Source organism: Scyliorhinus torazame, chromosome 1, assembly GCF_047496885.1.
Source record: "Scyliorhinus torazame isolate Kashiwa2021f chromosome 1, sScyTor2.1, whole genome shotgun sequence".
NCBI lineage: Eukaryota > Metazoa > Chordata > Chondrichthyes > Carcharhiniformes > Scyliorhinidae > Scyliorhinus > Scyliorhinus torazame.
The window spans coordinates 338,666,291-338,688,856 of record NC_092707.1 but is presented as its reverse complement, the minus strand read 5'-3'; the positions used below and the strand labels follow the sequence as shown (position 1 = coordinate 338,688,856).

At 42.4% G+C, this 22,566-nt stretch overlaps 1 protein-coding gene across 8 annotated transcripts in view; it reads left to right on the top strand.

The window, feature by feature from the left end:
* Window positions 1-22,566, top strand: part of LOC140425211 (G patch domain-containing protein 2-like) — a 398,136-nt gene that overhangs the window by 17,859 nt on the left and 357,711 nt on the right. For 6 of the 8 annotated variants that reach the window (XR_011947793.1, XM_072509246.1, XM_072509284.1 and 3 more), the window contains one exon: window positions 13,012-13,716. Coding sequence is in view for 7 of the 8 variants with exons in the window: in XM_072509246.1 (XP_072365347.1) it covers window positions 13,012-13,716 (705 nt within the window). In the remaining variant the exon portion in view is untranslated. Of the gene's footprint in view, window positions 1-10,818; window positions 11,074-13,011; window positions 13,717-22,566 lie in introns of all 8 variants that reach the window. The other 2 variants (XM_072509265.1, XM_072509274.1) reach the window with 1 other exon arrangement.

Here is a 22,566-nt window from a genome sequence, read left to right as displayed (position 1 = left end):
ACTTCCCTGTCCTGGGTGCAGAGTATGTGAGACTGGAAGTGAGTCGGACACACACTCTTCCCCGCTTCCTCCTCCCTCTGCATAAAGCAAACTAGGAGAGGAGGAAAACCTGCACTGAAAGCCAACCTGCTTCCGATCCCCACTTTCATATGAATTGTGTTAAGGCCAGCTGGTGGAATGTGCGCCACATAGGTGAATGCAAAATAAGTCTTAACTTGTCCCCAGTCCCCATGCCAATGAACAAGAGTTGAGGCCTAGTCTGTCTCCAGCTTTGCTTTTTAATCGAAAAAGCAAAGAGCAGTTTATTGGCTAGCTCTGCTGCATGACACTTTTTAAAAATATAAATTTAGAGTACCCAATTAATTTTTTACAATTAAGAGTATATTTAGCATGTCCAATGTACCTACCCTGCACATCTTTGGGTTGTGGGAGCGAAACCCATGCAGACACAGGAAGAATGTGCAAACTCCACACGGACAGTGACCCAGAGCCGGGATCAAACCTGAGACCTCGGCACCGTGAGGCAGCAGTGCTAGCCACTGCATCACCATGCTGCCCTTGCAAGACACTTTTGAATGGTAATTATTATTAATTACACTTTTTTTGTAATGATCAATTTATTGCTTTAACATTTTTTAAATGAAATTCATGTTTAATGCTGTGCCAAACCTTATCTTTCTGAAATTTTCTGAAAATTGAAATGTGACCCCTCACGAGAAAAGATTGGACACCCCTGGTTGGCACCTACATTTCCTGCCTATCTCATGAATACACTTACTCTTAAATATTAAAATTGGTACAAACAAGTCTTAATCAGGGCTTCAGGACTGTGCAAAGCTCATACCGTATATTCTTTGTGAACGAAAATTAAAGTTTGAAGTTTTCGAACTATAGTTAATGTACATTATTCACAACATGTATCATATGTTGTGACATGTAGCATAAAGTTGTCGAAGCTTTTCAATTTTTTAATGATGCTGTACACTGCATGCAAAGAAACAGAAAATACAGTGCGTGTGCCAGTGAGGATCATTTGGAATAAATTGCTTAACGGACATCACAAAATACCACCAAACTGACTGTTGCATTAAAAATTTTGGGTGCAACGTTATACTGTACTGAACGAAGTCTTACAACACCAGGTTACTGTACTGAAGCAGTGTAATTTGAGGAAATTTGTGTGTATAGCTCTTGCCGGGGAGCAGAGCCATTCTTGTGAACCAATATGTGAGTGGGCTTGAATTTGAGTGAATTCAGATGTATTGTAATTACGTGTGTAATATACATGTGCCCAATATTTCTCCTTTTGTGCTAGGTATCTACTTTTAGTCCTGACTGATTACACTATTCTCTGGACAAAATTGGACACACAGTTTCATCCCATAATTTATAACTTTGTTAATGTGGTAATGCAGTAAAACATATCAGAGATTTAAATAAAATATAGTTTAGTCTACATTAAAAACACTGCAAAGGTTTGTAATGCAGCAATTATTTTTAGCCATAGTCAAACATTGTCACCCTTTAAAAAATTTTCTTCAGTAAGGTTTTTACAGAAGGAAGTCTATCTAAAGCCAGTTGTAGCTTTAGTTAAATCCATTCTTAAAGCGCAATGAAAACAAAAATTGCTGGAGAAACTCAACAGGTCAGGAAGCATATGTGGAGAGAAGGAGCATTAACTATGGTCGATGACCATTTCTGCAGAAGGAGGCTATTCGGCCCATTGAGTCTGCACTGGCCCTTGGAAAGAGCACCCTACTTAAGCCCATACCTCCATCCTATCCCTGTAACCTGACCTAACCTTTCGGACACTAAGGGACAATTTAGCGTGGCCAATCCACTTAACCTGCACATCTTTGCACTGTGGGAGGAAACTCATGCAGACACGGGGAGAAAGTGCAAACTCCACATAGTCACCCGAGGCCGGAATTGAATCTTGGACCCTGGTGCTAACCACTGTGCCACAGTGCTACCATGAGTTTATAAGAACACTTACAGTGTATCTTTTCAAGTGCTTGGGCAGAAGAAGAAGAGGTTAGAGGATAAAAAGGATTGAATTTCTGTAGTCCAATTAATGACTTGAAAGTAAGAGAAAGACTTGCATTTGAACAGTGGTTTTCATGACCCCAAGACATTCCAAAGCACTTTACAGACAGTCATAAGTTCATAAGAAAGAATTACAGTCAAGTAAGATTGAAGTGTAGCCCCATTATCATAATGTGGAAAGCATGGCACGTAGTTTGCACAGAGCAAGGCTCCACAAGCAGCAAGGTGAAAATATTGGCCAAGAAATTTCAGAGAACTCCCAGCTCCTCAAAATAGTACCATGGGAACTTTTACACCTACCTGAGAAGCCAAAAAGGATTTCAAGGTTTTGAGGTTTAGAAGGAGCTACGGCAAAGAGCAGCAGCTAATTTTAAAACGTTCGTGAAACACCAGCAGCAAAGTGACAGCAGAAAACAACAGCTGATAGCAGCAAAGCCCAAAATGTAACGTCATAATGGAGAATGAGGAGTGATAGTAGTCAAGGAATCAGAGCTAAAGTGTTTAACTTACCATTTTTTAAGGTATTAAGGACATAGTATCCTTTAGGTAAACACATACATCTAATATTTCTCTAGTTTTTAGTCTAGGACCTATTTCTGAATGCTGGTTGACAAGACTCAGCACTTGTATCTGTGTCAAGCATTCCAAGAGTACAAATAGTAGAGGGCATAAATTAATTACCTAGAGTGTATCTTAAGAAAGTATAATAAATTATCAATTCTTTTGTTCCAGAAATGTTGGGGATCATCGGGTTTAATGAGAGGGAGGAACTGGAAGAAATCAGTATTAGTAGGGAAATGGTGTTGGGGAAATTGATGGAATTGAAGGCTGATAAATCCCCAGGGCCTGATAAGCTACATCCCAGAGTACTTAAGAAATTGACCCGAGAAATATTGGATGCATTGGTGATCATTTTTCAAGATTCTATACACTCTGGAACAGATCCTAAACATTAGAGGGTAGCTAATGTAACCCCACTATTGAAAAAGAGAAGAGAGTAGAAAGTAAACCGGGAATTACAGACTAGTTAGCCTGTTATCTGGAGTGGGGAAAATGCTAACCTCCATTATAAAAGATTTAATAGCAGAGCAATTGGAGGCAGGATCGGACAGAATCAGCATGGATCTACGAAAGGGAAATCATGCTTGATGAATCTGCTGGAATTCTTTGAGGATGTAACTAGTAGAGTTGATGAGGGGGGCCAGTGGATGTGGTTTATTTGGGCTTGGCTTTCAACAAGGCTCCCACATAAGAGATTATAGTGTAAAATTAAAGTGCATGAGATTGGAGGTAGTGTATTGAGCTAGATAGAAAACTGGTTGGCAGGCAAGAAACAAAGAATAGGAATATATGGGGAGTGACTCATGGAGTATCACAGGAATCTGTGTTAGGACCCCAGCTATTCACAATGTATATTAATGATTTAGATGAGGAAACTAAATGTACGATCTCCAAATTTGCAGATGACACAAAGGTTGGTGGGAGGGTGAGCTGTGAGTAGGATGCAGAGATGCTTCAATGTGATTTGGACAGGCTGAGTGAGTGGGCCAATGCTGGCAGATGCAGTGGAATGTGCATAAATGTGATGTTATCCACTTTGCTTGCAAAACAGGAAGGCAGATTAATATCTGAATGGTATAGATTGAGAGAGAGAATGTTCAATGAGGCCTGGGTGTCTTTGTACACCAGTCGCTGAAATGAAAGTAAGCATACAGATGCAGCAGGTTGTGAAAAGTGCAAATAAAGTGCCTTCATAGCGAGAGGATGCACGAACATGAGCAGGGATGTCTTGCTGCAGTATACAGGACCTGGAATATTATGTGCGGTTTTGGTCTTCTTATCTGAGGAAGAATGTTCTTGCTATGGAGAAAGTGCAGAGAAGATTTACTAGACTGATCCTGGGATGGCGGGACTGACGTTTAAGGAGAGATTGAGTGGGTTAGAAGTATTTTCACTGGAGTTTAGAAGAATGAGGGGGGTCTCGCAAAAACGTATAAAATTCTAACAGGACTCGGCAGGGTAGATGCAGGAAGGATGTTCCCAATGGCAGGGGAGTACAGAACCAGGGGTCACAGTCTAAAGATTTGAGGTAAACCATTTCAGACAGAGATGAGGAAACATTTCTTCACCCAGAGAGTGGTGAGTTTGTGGAATTCCCTACCACAGAAGTAGTTGAGGCCAAAACATTGTATGTTTTCAAGAAGGAGTTGATGTAGGGGGAAAGCGGAAATAATCGGATTATCAGCCACAATCACAATGAATGGCAGAGCAGGCTCGAAGGGCCGAACGGCCTACTCCTCATATTTTCTATGTCTATTTCCCAGAAGTATTTACTGTCCTGTCACTGGTACAACTTTGTTTCCTTTGCTTCTGATGAAAATACAAATATGGATGTCAAAGGGTTGAAAATATGTGTAAAAAGAGTGTCATATCTACTGAAAAATATTACATTCGCATATCCACCCAGATATTATCTTATGCGATTACTGATTACTTTTGTGAAATTGTGTCTGTGTTGATATAGTGTAGTAGAATCATAAAAATACACTCTTTTTGAAGGACTTGACCAGAGATGTCTACCAGCAAACCAGCTCATTCTTCCAGTGTATGTTCATGAGACATCCCATTTGTATGTTGTGTCCTATTTGAAATCTGCAAAAATTCTGAAATCATTATGAAGAATCAAATTAATTAGTTTTATTATCATTACCCACATGTACATGTACATGTATGTTGTGAGTACAAATCTAAAATTGACCTCCACTTTAGTTACTAGCGGCATTAGCTACAGATTGCCCAAGTCACAGTTCATTTATGGTGCCACAAACTATTTGAATGGATAAATGATTTTTAAATTCCTTTACAATAGAATTAGCACAACGCATGAGCCAGTGTTTACCCAATCACACAGTTTTAAAATGTATATAGGAGAACTTGTTCGCTCAATATGTAGAGGGTCCAACAAGGGGCAGTGCAGTGCTGGACCTAATTCTGGAGAATGAAGCTGGACAGGTAGTTGATGTGTTGGTGATGGAGCATTTTGGTGATTGTGACCACAATATGGACAATTTAGGTTTGTTATGGACAAATAAATGGGCAATTTGGAAAAAAGAATGGTTGCAGATTTGGGGAGAGGGGATTTTAGTAAAAAGGCAGGATCTGGCCAAGGTAGACTGGAAAGAGTTACTTGTGGAGAAATCTACAGAAGAGCAGTGTGGGGAGTTCAAAAAGGAAATGGGGAGGGTTAAGGCCCAACATGTTCCCTCTAGGGCAATAGGAAGGAGTAACAAGCCCAGAGAACCATGGATGACCAGAAGACATTCAGGATATGAAGAGAAGGAAAAGAAAGGCTTTTAGCAAGTACAAGGGGAGCAAATTAACGGAGGCATTAATGGAGTGCAGAATGGAATTTAAATAAAAATTACCTTTTTTATTGTCACAAGGAGGCTTACATTAACACTGCGATGAAGTTACTGTGAAAAGCCCCTAGTCGCCACATTCTGGCGCCTGTTCGGGTACACAGAGGGAGAATTCAGAATTCTTGGCTGGTACAGGAATTAAACCCGCGCTGCTGGCCTTGTTCTGCATCACAAACCAGCTGTCAAGCCCACGGAGCTAAACCAGCCCTTAAGAAAGCAAAGAGGGGATAAGAGAACACTCTGGCTGGTAAAAGGGAAAATCCCAAGATATTCCACAAATATATCAATGGTAAGAAGAATACCAGGGAAAGAGTAGGCCCTGTTAGGGACCAACCGAGTAATCTGTGGGTGGAACCAGGGACATTGGTCGGGTGTTCAACAAATACTTCTTATCTGTCTTCACCCAAGAGAAATGAGGAGGTAGATATAGAACTCTGGGAGAGAGTCATGGGGAGTGACAAGGTATTGGAGGTATGGCAGGCTTAAAAGTGGACAAATCTCAGTGTCTGGATGAATTGTGTCCCAGGATGTGTGGGAAGCGAGGGAGGAGATTGCAGGGACTCAGATCCAAATGTTTAATTCCTCTCTGGCCTTGCGCGAGTTAGGGACCAACCGAGTAATCTGTGGGTGGAACCAGGGGACATTGGTCGGGTGTTCAACAAATACTTCTTATCTGTCTTCACCCAAGAGAAATGAGGAGGCAGATATAGAACTCTGGGAGAGAGTCATGGGGAGTGACAAGGTATTGGAGGTATGGCAGGCTTAAAAGTGGACAAATCTCAGTGTCTGGATGAATTGTGTCCCAGGATGTGTGGGAAGCGAGGGAGGAGATTGCAGGGACTCAGATCCAAATGTTTAATTCCTCTCTGGCCTTGCGCGAGATGCCAGAGTACCTAATGTGGTCTCACTGTTTAAGAAAGTTATAAGACCATAAGACATAGGAGCAGAATTAGGCCACTTGGCCCATTGAATCTGCTCTGCTATTCAATCATGGCTGATATTTTCTCATCCCCATTCTCCTGCCTTCTCCCCATAACCCCTGATCCCCTTATTAATTAAGTTTGTAGAGATATGCCAGGGAACTACAGACCAGTGAGTCTTATATCAGTTGTAGAGAAACTATTGGAGAACATACTGAAAGACAGAATGTATCTCCTCTTGGAGAGACAAGTTTTTAAAAATAAATTTAGAGTACCCAATTCATTTTTTCCAATAAAGGGACAATTTAGCACGGTCAATCCACCTACCCTGCACATCTTTAGGTTGTGGGGGCGAAACCCACGCAAACACTGGGAGAATGTGCAAACTCCACACGGACAGTGACCCAGAGCTGGGACCGAACCTGGGACCTCGGCGCCATGAGGCAGCAGTGCTAATCACTGCACAACCGTGCTGCCCTAGAACATTTAAGTTATGAAGAGAGGTTGGATAGGCTTGGATTGTTTTCGCTGGAGCAGAGAAGACTGAGTGGCGAACTGATCAAGATGTACAAGATTATGAGGGGCATGGACAGGGTGGATGGTGAGCAGCTGTTCTCCTTAGTTGAAGGGTCAGTTACGCTCCTTAGTTGAAGGGTCAGTTACGAGGGAATACAAGTTCAATGTGAGGGCCAGGAAGTTTAGGGGAGATTTGAGAAAAAATGTTTTTACCCAGAGGGTGGTGACGGTCTGGAATGCACTGCCTGGGAGGGTGGTAGAGGCAGGTTGCCTCACATCCTTTAAAAAGTACCTGGATGAGCACTTGGCACATCATAACATTCAAGGCTATGGGTCAATTGCTGGTGAATGGGATTAGGTGGGCAGGTCAGGTGTTTTTCTTGCGTTGGTGAAGACTCGATGGGCCGAGGGGATTCTTCTGCACTATAGTATTCCATGATTCTATTGCAATTTTGGTGAAAAGGCTTCCCACTACTGATGATTTTATATCTTATTTTGACACTATAATGTTTGTTATTATTTTCATTGCATATTTCAAAGTGGAAATTTTGTGCTTGCATTTGGATCATCATAGAATCATAGAGTTTACAGTGCAAAAGGAGGCCATTCGGCCCATCGAGTCTGCACCGGCCCTTGGAAAGAGCACCCTACTTAAGCTGAAGTCTCCACCCTATCCTGTCACCCAGTAACCCCACCTAACCTTCAGGGGCAATTTATCATGGCCAATCCACCTAACCTGCACATCTTCGGACTGTAGGAGGAAATCGGAGCACTCTGAGGAAACCCACCAGACACGGAGAAAGTACAAACTCCACACAGACAGTCACCCGAGGCCGGAATTGAACCTGCAATCCTGAAACTGAGGCAGCAGTGGTTGTATTTTACGCTCCTCCGCCGGTGGGTTTGTAGGTAGGGGGAATCCAGTGGGGGCCTTCCTGTTACCCACCCACCTTAACATGTCTGAAACTTTATGGGTGTGGGGAAGCCCACCCATCCTTGGGTCTATTGAGGCCCCTAAGCGGCCAATTAATCAACACTTAAGGGCCTCACTCTGCCATCCATGTAATTCGGTAGCCCAGCAGCTTTAGCTGCAGAGATTGGTGCTGGGTCTATCAGAGCTACCCACCCAAAAATCATCCCCCTCCGGTAACCCTCCTGGCTGGCCTATTGCCCACAGTCTCCGAACCCCCTCGCCTCTCATACCCCTTTCAGAGACTCCCTGGGCTCCTCAGCATGGTGTGGCCGCCCGTAGTCCAAATCTGCTAGGTTGGCATCTCTCTAAGGCAGACGTCCTGCAGTGATGAGGGCAGATGACTAATCTTAAACCAATTGGCACTGTTCCTCGAGTTAAATTGCTGGCGGGCAGCTGTTGGGATCATGAGTGGGATCCTCACTGACTTCTTATCTGGCAGGAATAGGGACACACAAGAAATAGAAGCAGGGGTAGCCCACCAGCCCCCTCAAGCCTGCCCGGCTATTTAATACAAGCATGCCTGATCTATGCTGGCATCAATTCCTTTTCTGTGCCATTTCCTCATAGCCCTCTATTCCTCAATTTATCAAGTATTTATCCACCTCCACTTAAATACTTCTAATTGACCAGCCTCCACCACCTTCTGGGGCAGAGAATTCCAGAGATTCACCACTCTCTGCAAGAAGAAACTTCTACACACCTCCGTTTTAAATGATTGACCCTTTATCTTGTAACTATGTCCCCTTGTTCGAGACTCTCCCACTAGTGAGAAACATCTCACCATCTACCCTGTCAAACTCCCTCAGGATCTTATATGTTTGAATAAGGTCACCCCTCAAGGTATACAGACCCTGATTAGTTTGTCTCCCTTGATAGGACCACCATTTCATCACAGGAATTAGCCTGGTGAATCTCGTTTAGACTGCCATCAATGTTACTATATCCTTTTTTAGATGAGGGGACCAAAACTGTACGCAGTATTCCAGGTGACACCAGGCAACAAAACCTCCCTACTTTTAAACTCCATCCGGTTTTCAATAATGGTTAAAATGCTATTTGCCAGGACCATGTGTTTTTAAAATTCAGCCCTGAGTTAAGATTAGATTGTACCCCTTTATCTTGTCTTATAAAATTAGCAACTTTCTAGCACTGAAAACTTCCCACACATTCTGTTTGGAAATGTAAATAATGCTTTATGAGTAAATCTTATTGCATTGGCTGTAAATATGCAGTGAAACTGTGGACTGATTTGATGGTAAAATTCCCGAAGGGTTTGTTGTGGTTTTGAGGAATATATTTTTTCATGAGATGTGGGCATCATTGGCAAAGTCAAAAATTGTTGCCCATCCCTAATTGCCCTTTTAATTGAATGGCTTGCTAGGCCACTCAGAGGGCCATTAAGAGTCAACCATATTGCGTGGATCTGGAGTCACATGTAGGCCAGACCAGGTGCAGATGGCAGATTTCCTTCTCTAAAGGGTATTAGTAAACTAGATGGGTTGTTATGGCAATCATTGATAGTTCTCATTATCAATTAATTACTGAGATTAGCTTTATATTTTATATTTAGTAATTGAATTGGTTGGTATAGTAGCACAGTGGTTAGCACTGTTGCTTCACAGCGTCAGGGTCCCGGGTTTGATTCCTACTTGGGTCACTGTTTCTGCAGTCTGCACATTCTCCCCGTGTCTGCGTGGCTTTCCTCCGGATGCTCCGGTTTCCTCCCACGAGTCCCGAAAATCGTGCTTGTTAGGTGAATTGGACATTCTGAATTCTCCCCCAGTGTACCCAAACAGGTGCTGGAGTGTGGCGACTAGGGGATTTTCACAGTAACTTCATTGCAGTGTAATGTAAGCCTACTTGTGACGACAATAAAAATGATTATAAAAATTCAATTTCCACCGGCTGCCATGTTGAAATTTAATCAGTGACCCCAGCACTTTAGCCTGAACCTTTGGATTACTAGTCCAGTGAGGTCACCACTATGTCACCATTTTATACGTGTATATTGCGTAGAGAGGCACCCGTCCTTCTACTCACCTTGTTTAAAAGGCAATCATGAAAGAAACATTCAATCTCTGAACAACAGATTTTGAATATAAAAATAGAATTGTACCTAGAATAACGTTCCTCCTGATTTGACAAAACAGCTACTGGTAAAATAAAAGGTTACTTGTACTGTTTAGCAAAGTGAACCTTCACTATGATTAACAGTCACTTTAACACTCCTGATCATTATGTAAACTTGTAGTTGTGCTTAAGTCTACAGTATAAAGTTGATTAGATTTTAAATGTTGATTCATTAGTCCCCTATTTAAATCAACCATTGTGACTCCGATTTGAAGGTGACCTTTTGATAAGCATATTGTTGGAATTATCAGAAGTCTATATATACACACACAATCACGTTCTCATCTGGTCATGTAAGGGTCTGGCCATCATGGAGTTTAAGGAAATTACAGTAAGTTGCAAGTTAAATCATCCTAAGCTAAGCAAGTACTGCATCACAGTCAGTATCTTATTGGGGGTGAGCGGGGACAAAATGAAGTACCACCTGAGATATGGTCAATCTAGCCAAGTCAACCCTAATATTCCAAGATATTGGTAGAATATAAAAGTGTAGGAAGACACAGGAGACTTTGCCACCTATACCTTTAATACATGAGAGCATAACTGGTAAATGTTCACAAGTGATAAAATAGGTGGACTGCACTTTAACTACCATTGTTGTACTTCAGTTAATGAGTATAGGTAGAGGTTTAATATTTGACTGAAACGGTGATGTTTAATCCATTGTATATGCTTCAATTAACTGTAATTTCTAAGGTATCAGTTACAAGTGAAAATGTAAACAGAACAAATTATAAAAATCTTTTGCTTATTTTCAGAGATCACTACCAAAACTAGTAACACCTGGTGTCTTGTAAATTATGTCCATATATAGGTCTTTGTCACTTTTATCTGCAGTTAAATCAGAATATATGGAATTTAGATCTGGCAGTGTTGTAAAGACAATGGCCTGGAAATTAGTTTAGGCCAGTTTTTAAGCATCAAATCGATACACAGAATGATCCCTACACCCAAAGACAGAGACTCATGGAACATGTCAAATTGGTCCTCAGACTTCATCTACATAATAACTGGACTGAAGAATTCAGTTTCAGGCTGCACCGTCTGTCTTGCCACCAGCAGCCCTCAGGTAAGCCATAGGGTGGAAGGACAGCAAAGGGGCAGCAACTGTCAGGACTGCTGTGGAGCCTGGGAAGCAATTAACTTTTTGATGGCAGCTGCATTCATATCTAGGCCTGTCGCTTGCTCCACTTAAGACAGTCCAATTTATTAGAGGGGACCCAAAACTGGGCTTAGTCTCTTCTTTAGTTTAAGTGAGCTGTCTAATTTAATTCTGTTTCGAATTATATGGAAAAAAAGCAAAGGATGCAATTCTTTGGTGAGAGTTATCTAAATACCTTCTAACAACCACGATGATGTAGTAGGATGAATAATTTTGGAGATCAGGAAGGCATGTAGCAAAGTTGCTTATAATGGGAGAATTTAGTTTTCACAAAGACAGTTACAAAATAGCCTCTAGATTGTAGCCAAGATTGCTTCAGAAAATCATGATCCGAATTTTAACTCTTCAGCCTGTTGGAAATCCGACTGGGAGTATTTAAAATACGGAAAACAACTTAATATCGTAATTCCACTGAGTTCCCAAAATGTACAGTTGTTAACTCATTGCTTTGCGCCCCCCCCCCCCCCCCCCCCCAAAGAACCCCCTGCACCACTTATTTAACTGCTCGGGATCAATCCTGCAGAACTTTAGCTTCATTCATTCTCCCACTGTCTGATTTTGTAACTTTAACTGATTGGCTAGGCTTGGGCAGAGGTGGAAAATTTAAGATCGACTGAACTTCCATGCTGTCAGAGTCTCTGGTTTAGCCACCTGCTTGAGAGTCCGCATGCATCATACTCCCCCCTCAATTCCCTTAAAATTAGATCCAAAATGTTTTGGAACAAACCATGCAATATTTCATAATGAACAATATTTAACCAATAATCTAACTGTAAGAGAACATCTTGCAAACAGTAACTATAAAATGATAAGAGTTTGACAGTAGGTTTGAGCAGAAATAAAACCATGCACAGAATTAGGTTTCAAGCTGAAGTAAGGTTGACTTCGAAGGAACGAATGAGACATAAACTGAATGCGTTAAACTGAACTGAGTTGTCAACTCGCAGTTGGAAAGCTGTACTTGAAGACATGTCAGAGGCGGGGCTATCCGACTGTCATCCCATTTCTCCAATCTACCTTCTCTTTGAGTGTGGTTGGCTGTTGAGCATGGAACTGTGAAATGCACCCTCCTGTTTTCAGAATGTGGAGATGCCGGCGTTGGACTGGGGTGAGCACAGTAAGAAGTCTTACAACACCAGGTTAAAGTCCAACAGGTTTGTTTCGATGTCACTAGCTTTTGGAGCGCTGCTCCTTCCTCACCTGAGGAAGCTAGTGACATCGAAACAAACCTGTTGGACTTTAACCTGGTGTTCTAGGACTTCTTACTGTTTTCAGAAGGTATGGGTGAGATTAGATAATGTAGATGGGGCTGTATGGAGCATAAATACCGGCAAAGGCCTGTGGGCTGAATGACTTGTTTCTGAAAAGAAAGACAAGAGAGAGAGGACTTGTCTGTGAAAGAGAATGTTAAGTGTAGCGGTCTTTTGTAGAAACTTGAGCTCTGCAAAATATGCCCCTTATTATAATGCTTCCTCTGGGAGCAATACCAAAACTGTTAGTGAAATGTGGTTCATAACAAGGGTTTTATGACTATTAATCGGGTAGTATATATGTATGTGTGTATGTTTATAACAGTTTTATTTGTCTTAAGACTGCAAGGGACTTATCAAAATTATTTGATATCCTCAAGTTTTTGAGGTGGAAAGAAGTACAGTTCATGCATTATTCATACAAGTAAAGTCCATTTCCCTTTTTATCAGTATATGCATATGTAATGATAGACGAAAAACTGGTCTTATGGTCCATACTTGATATTTTATTTGTAACTAAAGCAGTGATGGCAAATATTATTTCTAGTATTTAACCATTTTTATTTATTCTTTGTTTTCTTTATTTATTTTTAAGGCCCTGCAAAGCAATGGAGGAACTGGTTCATGATTTGGTCTCTGCTCTGGAGGAAACCTCTGAACATACACTGGGGTGTCCAGAGTTTGGAGATGATGCTTCCCGGGGTTCAGCTGCCTGTCTTCTAAAGCGGCAGGCTAGGAAAAGGAGAGGCAGGAAGAGGCGTTCAGACGCTGGACATCACAGCTGGGAGCATGGTCACTGCATGAGTGAGGGCTCTGAATCTAGCCTAGATGAGACAGTCCGGGACTACAGAGAAAATAACACGTACAGTGACTCAGATGACCACTTGATAGTTGCCAAACGTCTATCCTCCCTGAATGTAACAGCAGTTCGGGGAAAAAGGCATTTGTGGCATGAGTCTGATTCTGTCACTGACAGTAACTTAGGTGGGAGATCTTTGCGAAGGAGAAGGAAGGTCAAACGTATGGCTATCGATCCACCAGCAGAGGTCAGTAATGCACTTCACCCACTGACCCAGGGCAAAGCTCCAGTCATGGACATAGAAGGACACCAGGCACAACCAAACCAGCTCCACTTCCATCTCCAAGTTCAGGAGATCAGCAAGGACAAGATCATCAAGAGAAAGCGACTAGAAGCCCCAGATGATGGAGTTGTGATCGAAAGTGAAGAAATGTGCAATACAAATAAGAACAAAATGGAGTATGAGGAACAGAAAGGCTCAGATGAAAACATGAGTGACAGGTTATTAAGATTAAGTCCCAGGTTATCTATCCTGAGACAAGTTGTTGTATTTAAATATAACTGCAGGGTTTGAAATACTTTCAGCAGAAGTGCCAGTACTTGTTCACATTGAATTTCAAATCTGCACACCAGGGAGCACTCAAGTTGCAATAAAACTGTGGAGCCACAAATAATTTCTGTCCAGCTACTGTAGAATAATTGTTATGTTTATCTTGGCACTAGACTATAATGATTTTGATATTAACGTGTGCTTTTTCGATCTCATCTACTTGCAATAAATAGACAGGCATAAATGTCCACTACTACTCTATGCAGAATTATAACTGCATGGATAAAGTATTTCAAACACTGTAAAGATTATTTTGTGTATCATTGCAAAACTACTGGAGCGGCAATTCAATAACTATTCTAATCTCAATATTCTCTTTTTAGTGATAATGGGGGAACCTTTGTTGAATTACTTCCATAGTTATTTCAAATTATTAAAATGAGGAATAATATTCTGGTACAAATTTGTGAGTGAATCTTGATCTCCTAATCAATATGAACATTGGTTTTGGCTTTGAATTATCGGAAGAAAATACATTATGCTTGGTTGTGAATTGATAATATTCCATAACTTTGCTAAACAGTGAATTACAAATTTACAAATGTAATTGGATAATTTCTAAAATTGAGTGACCATCAACAGTTTTATTTAAATTTTTAAAATTATGTATGTACTCCTCTTAATGGCAGAGTGGTAACTGGTCATATTAAGTAAAGACATGGCCTAACGTGGACTGCTGCTGTGGCAAAATACTAATCTTCCGTCATGCCTGTTCCATTCCTATGGTGCATGGATGGGTTGCAATGTATTCATTTTCAACATGCTAGTTAATAGTTTGTTGGCAAATTTAGTAGGTTGAAACAAACTCCATTACTACAGCAGCTATACAGTACGGCTTTAAAGGTGCAAAGTGTGGCTTCCATTCAAAGGAGAGAACAAGATCTGTTCTCCTAGGAACGATTACACAGAATCATTTCACAGCCATGTAGAGTAAATAGGCCATAATTTTCAGTCTTGAGACAGTAACTACTCAGGATGAGGAACAGTTATGATTATGTTGCACTATTGAATGGCCTGGATTTTGCAGCTGTAACGAAGGCAAAGCTTTCAGTATTCACTGTCATTACTGCTCTGACACTAATAGAAACTTCTGGAATCCTCACATGTACAGTTAAATGTGGAGATCCAGATGCTGCTGTGAGTGATTCTATGCTTCTCCATTGCATGCGCTATTGAAGTCCCCCAGACTACAGTCAAGTACAAATCACTGAACTGACAAAACGTTGCCCTTTTACATAATTAGTCTCACTGCAACAACCCTTGAAAATTTTACACCTTGTTGAATAAAGTGTAAATGGGTTTCCAACAGCTTACTAAGTTCATAAATACTGTTGGACAGCCAAATTGGCCCTAGAAAATTGGCGTTATATTTTTCTTTTTATAAATTTAGAGTACCCAATTCATTTTTTCCAATTAAGGGGCAATTTCGTGTGGCCAATCCACCTACGCTGCACATCTTTGGGTTCTGGGGGCGAAACCCACGCAGACATGGGGAGAATGTGCAAACTCCACACGGACAGTGACCCAAGGCCGGGATTGAACCTGAGATATTGGTGAGGCAGAAGTGCTAACCACTGCGCCACCATGTTCCCCAAAATTAGCTTTATATATGTGGAATGTCCAATTTTTCTAAAATGATGAAAAGGTTAAAATTTAAAAGGTAATTTTTAAAAGTTTGTTTACTGTATATCAGCTTCAGCCTTAATAGCATGTATATGTCCCAATCATTTATTTCGGTCTCTGTAAAATCTGAATTGAAAGTGACAATTCAGTGCATTTTACTTCCTGGTTTGCTGTGTATGAGAATACGATTGGCTGCTTACTCTGCTGCCAGATACCTGGAGATTCCCTTGAATTGACACCAGATTCAGACTGACATTGGGAAAGGAGAAATCCGTGCCAGAAAGATTGCTTGATCTTTGTGGACGACTATCAGGTCAGAGGTGAGAGTGAAACCTGGACCAATCATTTGTCTTGGGATTGGAAAGAAGAGCTTACTTTTTCTTCTTTTCCTCCTCATCTCTTTAGATTACAATATACTATTTACTGGGTAAGAAATCTCCCAGTATTGCTTTGTAGCTAGTTGATGGAGTGTGTCAGAGTTGGTCGGATAGCCCTGCCCTTTTTAACCTTCAAGAAATCCGACTTTGTTGTACTTGTGCCTGTAACTGATTTATTTGAAAAAAAAATTGTTTTTTTAAAAAAATATCCAATTAAGGGGCAATTTAGCAAGGCCAATCCACCTACCCTGCACCAAGGTTGTGGGGGTGAGACCCACACCGGCACGGGGAGAATGCGGAAACTCCTCACTGACAGTGACCTGGGGCCGGGATCGGACCCGGGTCCTTGACAACATGAGGCAACAGTGCTAATCACTGTGCCACCGTGCCGCCCCTGTAACGGACTTATTTTAGCATCATGGCCTTGATTGAAACTTAGCTGTTGGATGTTTTTAATCCCCTTATTGAAACCTCTCCAACTGGCTGTACCTTTTATTATCCAGCCTGCTTAAATTACTGGAATGGTAGTGTGGCACTGATCACCAAATCTCACCTTAATCTATCCCCTTATTCTGCTGGCTCCTTCTACTTCTTTGAGCCTATCACCTTGTTCGAACTCTCATTCTCTACGGCTCACCTAAACCGGACACTGAGGTAAGCTACTTTCCGCTCTCAGCTTCTGCATAAAGTGCCTTCTCATCCTCGGTGATTTTAAACTCCATCTCACCGAATCCTCTTCTTTGAGGTCACTACATCTCTCCTTCCACAAACTCTACCACCCATATTCATGGCCATTCTTCAACCTTGTATTTCATAGAATTTACAGAGCAGAAGGAGGCCATTCAGCCCATCGAGTCTGCACCGGCTCTTGGAAAGAGCACCCTACCCAAGGTCAACACCGTCAGCCTATCACCATAACCCAGTAACCCCACCCAACAATAAGGGCAATTTTGGACACTAAGGGCAATTTATCATGGCCAATGCACCTAACCCGCACATCTTTGGACTGTGGGAGGAAACCGGAGCACCCGGAGGAAACCCATGCACACACAGGGAGGATGTGCAGACTCCGCACAGACAGTGACCCAAACCAGAATCGAACCTGGGACCCTGGAGCTGTGAAGCAATTGTGCTATCCACAAGGCTACCGTGCTGCCCCATTAGTATGGTGTGCCTATACTAATTCCCATCATCTCAAGCACAGATAGGATTGGATTGGATTTGTTCATTCTCACGTATACCGAGGTACATAAGAACATAAGAGCTAGGAGCAGGAGTAGGCCATCTGGCCCCTCGAGCCTGCTCCACCATTCAATGAGATCATGGCTGATCTTTTGTGGACTCAGCTCCACTTTCCGGCCCGAACACCATAACCCTTAATCCCTTTATTCTTCAAAAAACTATCTATCTTTATCTTAAAAACATTTAATGAAGGAGCCTCTACTGCTTCACTGGGCAAGGAATTCCATAGATTCACAACCCTTTGGGTGAAGAAGTTCCTCCTAAACTCAGTCCTAAATCTACTTCCCCTTATTTTGATGCTATGCCCCCTAGTTCTGCTTTCACCCGCCAGTGGAAACAACCTGCCCGCATCTATCCTATCTAGTCCCTTCATAATCTTATGTTTCTATAAGATCCCCCCTCATCCTTCTAAATTCCAACGAGTTACAGTCCCAGTCTACTCAACCTCTCCTCGTAATCCAACCCCTTCAGCTCTGGGATTAACCTAGTGAATCTCCTCTGCACACCCTCCAGTGCCAGTACGTCCTTTCTCAAGTAAGGAGACCAAAACTGAACACAATACTCCAGGTGTGGCCTCACTGACACCTTATACAATTGCAACAGAACCTCCCTAGTCTTAAACTCCATCCCTCTAGCAATGAAGGACAAAATTCCATTTGCCTTCTTAATCACCTGTTGCACCTGTAAACCAACTTTTTGTGACTCATGCACTAGCACACCCAGGTCTCTCTGCACAGCAGCATGTTTTAATATTTTATTATTTAAATAATAATCTCTTTTGCTGTTATTCCTACCAAAATGGATAACCTCACATTTGTCAACATTGTATTCCATCTGCCAGGCCCTAGCCCATCCACTTAACCTATCCAAATCCCTCTGCAGACTTCCAGTATCCTCTGCACTTTTTGCTTTACCACTTATCTTAGTGTCGTCTGCAAACTTGGACACATTGCCCTTGGTCCCCAACTCCAAATCATCTATGTAAGTTGTGAACAGTTGTGGGCCCAACACTGACCCCTGAGGGACACCACTAGCTACTGATTGCCAACCAGAGAAACACCCATTAAACCCCACTCTTTGCTTTCTATTAATTAACCAATCCTCTATCCATGCTACTACTTTCCCCTTAATGCCATGCATCTTTATCTTATGCAACAACCTTTTATGTGGCACCTTGTCAAAGGCTTTCTGGAAATCCAGATATACCACATCCATTGGCTCCCCGTTATCTACCGCACTGTTAATCCCCTCAAAAAATTCCACTAAATTAGTTAGGCACAACCTGCCCTTTATGAACCCATGCTGCGTCTGCCCAATGGGACAATTTCCATCCAGATGCCTCGCTATTTCTTCCTTGATGATAGATTCCAGCATCTTCTCTACTACCGAAGTTAAGCTCACTGGCCTATAATTACCCGCTTTCTGCCTACCTCCTTTTTTAAACAGTGGTGTCACGTTTGCTAATTTCCAATCCGCCGGGACCACCCCAGAGTCTAGTGAATTTTGGTAAATTATCACTAGTGCATTTGCAATTTCCCTAGCCATCTCTTTTAGCACTCTGGGATGCATTCCATCAGGTCCAGGAGACTTGTCTACCTTTAGCCCCATTAGCTTGCCCATCACTACCTCCTTGGTGATAACAATCCTCTCAAGGTCCTCACCTGTCATAGCCTCATTTCCATCAGTCACTGGCATGTTATTTGTGCCTTCCACTGTGAAGACCGACCCAAAAAACCTGTTCAGTTCCTCAGCCATTTCCTCATCTCCCATTATTAAATCTCCCTTCTCATCCTCTAAAGGACCAATATTTACCTTAGCCACTCTTTTTTGTTTTATGTATTTGTAGAAACTTTTACTATCTGTTTTTATATTCTGAGCAAGTTTACTCTCATAATCTATCTTACTCTTCTTTATAGCTTTTTTAGTAGCTTTCTGTTGCTCCCTAAAGATTTCCCAGTCCTCTAGTCTCCCACTGATCTTTGCTACTTTGTATGTTTTTTCCTCCAATTTGATACTCTCCTTTATTTCCTTAGATATCCACGGTCGATTTTCCCTCTTTTTACCGTCCTTCCTTTTTGTTGGTATAAACCTTTGCTGGGCACTGTGAAAAATCACTTGGAAGGTTCTCCACTGTTCCTCAACTGTTTCACTATAAAGTCTTTGCTCCCAGTCTACCTCAGCTAGTTCTTCTCTCATCCCATTGTAATCTCCTTTGTTTAAGCACAAAACACTAGTGCTTGATTTTACCTTCTCGCCCTCCATCTGTATTTTAAATTCCACCATATTGTGATCGCTCCTTCCGAGAGGATCCCTAACTATGAGATCCTGAATCAATCCTGTCTCATTACACAGGACCAGATCTAGGACCGCTTGTTCCCTCGTAGGTTCCATTACATACTGTTCTAGGAAACTATCGCGGATACGTTCTATAAACTCCTCCTCAAGGCTGCCTTGACCGACCTGGTTAAACCAATCAACATGTAGATTAAAATCCCCCATGATAACTGCTGTACCATTTCTACATGCATCTGTTATTTCTTTGTTTATTGCCTGCCCCACCATAATGTTACTATTTGGTGGCCTATAGATTATCAGTGACTTTTTCGCCTTACTATTCCTGATTTCCACCCAAATGGATTCAACCTTCTCCTCCATAGCACCGATGTCATCCCTTACTGTTGCCCGGATGGCATCCTTAAATAACAGAGCTACACCACCTCCCTTACCATCCACTCTGTCCTTCCGAAAAGTTTGATACCCTCGGATATTTAACTCCCAGTCGTGACCATCCTTTAACCATGTTTCAGTAATGGCCACTAAATGATAGTCATTCACGATGATTTGCGCCATCAACTCATTTACCTTATTCCGAATACTACGAGCATTCAGGTAAAGTACACTTATGTTGGCTTTTTTACCTCTGTTCTGAATCTTAACACCTCGATCAGTAACCTCTCCTAAGTTATGTTTCCTCTTAACCTTTCTCCTAATTTTCCTTGTCGTTGAACCCATATCTTCATGTAACAACCTGCCGCGTTGCTTACCGTTAATGTTTTCACTTCCCGTTTTATTTCTTTTAGTATTCCTGGTCCTATTCACTGAGCTCCCCTCAGTCACTGTACCTTGTACTGTCACCCTTTTTGATTTTTGACTATGGCTTCTCTGCCTTACACTTTCCCCCTTACTGCCTTTTATTTCTGTCCCTGTTTTACTACCTTCCAACTTCCTGCATCGGTTCCCATCCCCCTGCCACATTAGTTTAAACTCTCCCCAACAGCTCTAGCAAATACCCCCCCCAGGACATCGGTTCCAGTCCTGCCCAGGTGCAGACCGTCCGGTTTGTACTGGTCCCACCTCACCCAGAACCAGTTCAATGTCCCAGGAATTTGAATCCCTCCCTCTTGCACTATCTCTCGAGCCACGCATTCATCCTCTCTATCCTGACATTCCTACTCTGACTAGCTCGTGGCACTGGTAGCAAACCTGAGATTACTACCTTTGAGGTCCTACTTTTTAGTTTAACTCCTAGCTCCCTAAATTCAGCTTGTAGGACCTCGTCCCGTTTTTTTCCTATACCGTTGGTGCCTATGTGCACCACGACAGCTGGCTGTTCACCCCCCCCCCCCCCCACCCCCAGAATGTCCTGCAGCCGCTCCGAGACATCCTTGACCCTTGCACCAGGGAGGCAACATACCATCCTGGAGTCTCGATTGCGTCCGCAGAACCGCCTGTCTATTCCCCTTACAATTGAGTCCTCTATCACTATAGCCCTGCCATTCTTCTTCCTGCCCAGCTGCGCAGCAGAGCCAGCCACAGTGCCATGAACCTGGCTGCTGCTGCCTTCCCCTGGTGAGCCATCCCCCTCAACAGTATCCAAAGCGGTATATCTGTTTTGCAGGGAGATGACCACAGAGGACACTTGCACTGCCTTCCTACTCTTGCTCTGTCTTTTGGTCACCCATTTTCTATCTCCCTCAGTACCTTTCACCTGTGGTGTGACCAACTCGCTAAAAGTGCTATCCACGACGTCCTCAGCATCGCGGATGCTCCAAAGTGAGTCCATCCGCAGCTCCAGAGCCGTCAAGCGGTCTAACAGGAGCTGCAACTGGAGACACTTCTTGCACGTGAAGGAGCCAGGGACAGTGGACGTGTCCCTGAGCTCCCACATCGCACACAAGGAGCATGACATGGGTCTGAGATCTCCTGCCATGTCTTAAACCTTCGGTTAACTTCACCAACTCCAATTCCAACAAAAAAAACAACAAAGAAAAAATAAATAAATATAACCAATGAAAAGAAACAGAAAAACAGAAACACTACTTACCAGTCACTTACCAGGGATAAAAAGCACTTGCTTCCCACCCAGCTTCGAATTCCCACCTAGATTCAAATTCCCAAACTCACTCTTAGCTGTGTCTCACTCCTGGCTCTGTCTTCTGTGGCTCACTTGGAGAACTCACTGGGAGTGAGTTTACAAGTTGCTCTTTTTAAACTGTCCTGAATTGAATCCCCTCCCCCACCTGCTTTTAGATCAAGGTAGATTTAAGTGACTGACACTTAACTGCCAACCAGTTATGTGAGTGGGGGGGGCAGCCCTTTTTAACCCACACTGCGCAATACTAGCTTAATTTAAATTAATTTAAACTCCTGAAATTTAAAAGGAGCTGCCTTGCTGATTTAATTCAATTCCCACCTAGATTCAAATTCCCAAACTCACTCTTAGCTGTGTCTCACTCCTGGCTCTGTCTTCTCTGAGTTTACAATGAAAAGTATTTTTCTGCGAGCAACTCAAACAGATAAGTCCTTGGAAATAAAATAAAAGAAAAAGAAAATACATAATAGAGCAACACAAGGTACACAATGTAAGTACATAGACACCGGCATCGGGTGAAGCATTCAGGAGTGTAGTATTAATCAGGTCTGTCCATAAAAGGGTCGTTTAGGAGTCTAGTAACAGCGGGGAAGAAGCTGTAGTTGAATCTGTTCGTGCATGTTCTCAGACTTTTGTATCTCTTGCCCGATGGAAGAAGTTGGAAGAGTGAGAAAGCCGGGTGGGAAGGGTCTTTGATTATGCTGCCCGCTTTCCCCAGGCAGCGGGAGGTGTAGATGGAGTCAATGGATGGGAGGCAGGTTCTTGTGATGGACTGGGATGTGTTCCCAACTCTCTGAAGTTTCTTGCGGTCTTGGGCTGACCAGTTGCCATACCAGGCTGTGATGCAGACAGATAGGATGCTTTCTATGGTGCATCTGTAAAAGAGTTAATGTGGACATGTCGAATTTCCTTAGTTTCCTAAGGAATTCTAGGCGCTGTTGTGCTTTCTTGGTGGTAGTGTCGACGTGGGTGGACCAGGACAGATTTTGGGTGATGTGAACCCTAGGAATTTGAAGCTGTTCCCCATCTCCACCTCGGCCCTGTTGATGCTGACAGGAGTGTGTACAGTACTTTGCTTCATGAAGTCAATGACCAGCTCTTTAGTTTTGCTGGCATTGATTGATAGA